Raw genomic sequence first — 1,030 nt, forward strand, 5'->3', positions numbered from 1 at the left:
CTTTGTTTCTCAGTAAAGGAGTCAAGAATGAAGTGCAATCTTCTCTACCCAACCTTTTACGCATTTCCCCCCAGACCCTTATTGTATTATAAATGATTGGGTTATTCTTAATCCCCATTTTTAATATTGTTAGCATATGTTTTTAAGCACAAACCTTGTCTTTAAGTAATCCATTGGGTCCAATTACATTTTCAAATAGATGCTTTCCTACATGTGAGTCCACAGCAGACAAAGGGTCATCTAATAGATAGATATCAGCCTGACTGTAGACTGCTCTGGCTAAGCTCACTCGCTGCTTTTGACCCCCTGAGAGATTGATACCCTGAAAAGAGAAGAAAGGAGGGGAAAAGAGACACACTCTTTTAGCCTTTCCTTTATAATCAGAAGAGCTCTTCTGTTTTGTTACTTTTTTGTCATGTATTTAAGAAACAAATATTTTACATATGTTTACAATAAACGCCATACACAGTATTTGCATACAGGAAAAATATTTGTGTAACCAAAAACCTGAACCTTTCAAAGTGTAACTCACTTTCTCTCCAATCTCAGTGAGGTCTCCTCCAGGCAGCAGCTCAAGGTCAGGGGCAAGAGCACAGGCCTGTATGACCTTTTTGAAGTTCTCTTCCTCATGTGGAGATCCAAACAAGATATTATCCTTCAAAGTAGCATTTTGGATCCAGGCTTGCTGCGGTACAAAAGCAAGAGAACCCTGGAAAGAAACAAATTATGACTCAATTACAGATGTCTCACTACATCTGTCTTATCATAAAAAAAAAACCTGGCATCCACACATTTTTATCCAGACCAAACACTACAGTGGCTAGCTGAAAAACAAATCATTTTACTGGAAATCTAAGAGAACAGTTTATTCTGTGGGTAAAATGGTTTGAGTTATAAGCAAATCATCTGCCTCCATTTCACAAAATTTGTGCAGAAATATACTTCTTTATTCAGCTGTTTTTTCCTTCAATACTGAGGAGTTTAGACCAGATTATCAAAACTGGCTTGAATGAATTAGGCTGGTGATGTT

General features: G+C 37.4%; 1 protein-coding gene across 1 annotated transcript; it reads right to left on the minus strand.

The window, feature by feature from the left end:
- Window positions 1–6: 6 nt before the first annotated feature.
- LOC121814068 (ATP-binding cassette sub-family C member 2-like) lies at window positions 7–721 on the minus strand (the record flags this gene model as incomplete). Its single annotated transcript, XM_042218064.1, has 2 exons — window positions 7–322; window positions 533–721. Coding segments are annotated over 2 exons (369 nt in total), but the record flags the coding sequence as incomplete, so codon positions are not given.
- Window positions 722–1,030: the final 309 nt, after the last annotated feature.

The sequence above is a fragment of the Haplochromis burtoni genome, unplaced genomic scaffold (assembly GCF_018398535.1).
Source record: "Haplochromis burtoni strain Fernald_Lab_line unplaced genomic scaffold, NCSU_Asbu1 Contig_7319, whole genome shotgun sequence".
Taxonomy (NCBI): domain Eukaryota; kingdom Metazoa; phylum Chordata; class Actinopteri; order Cichliformes; family Cichlidae; genus Haplochromis; species Haplochromis burtoni.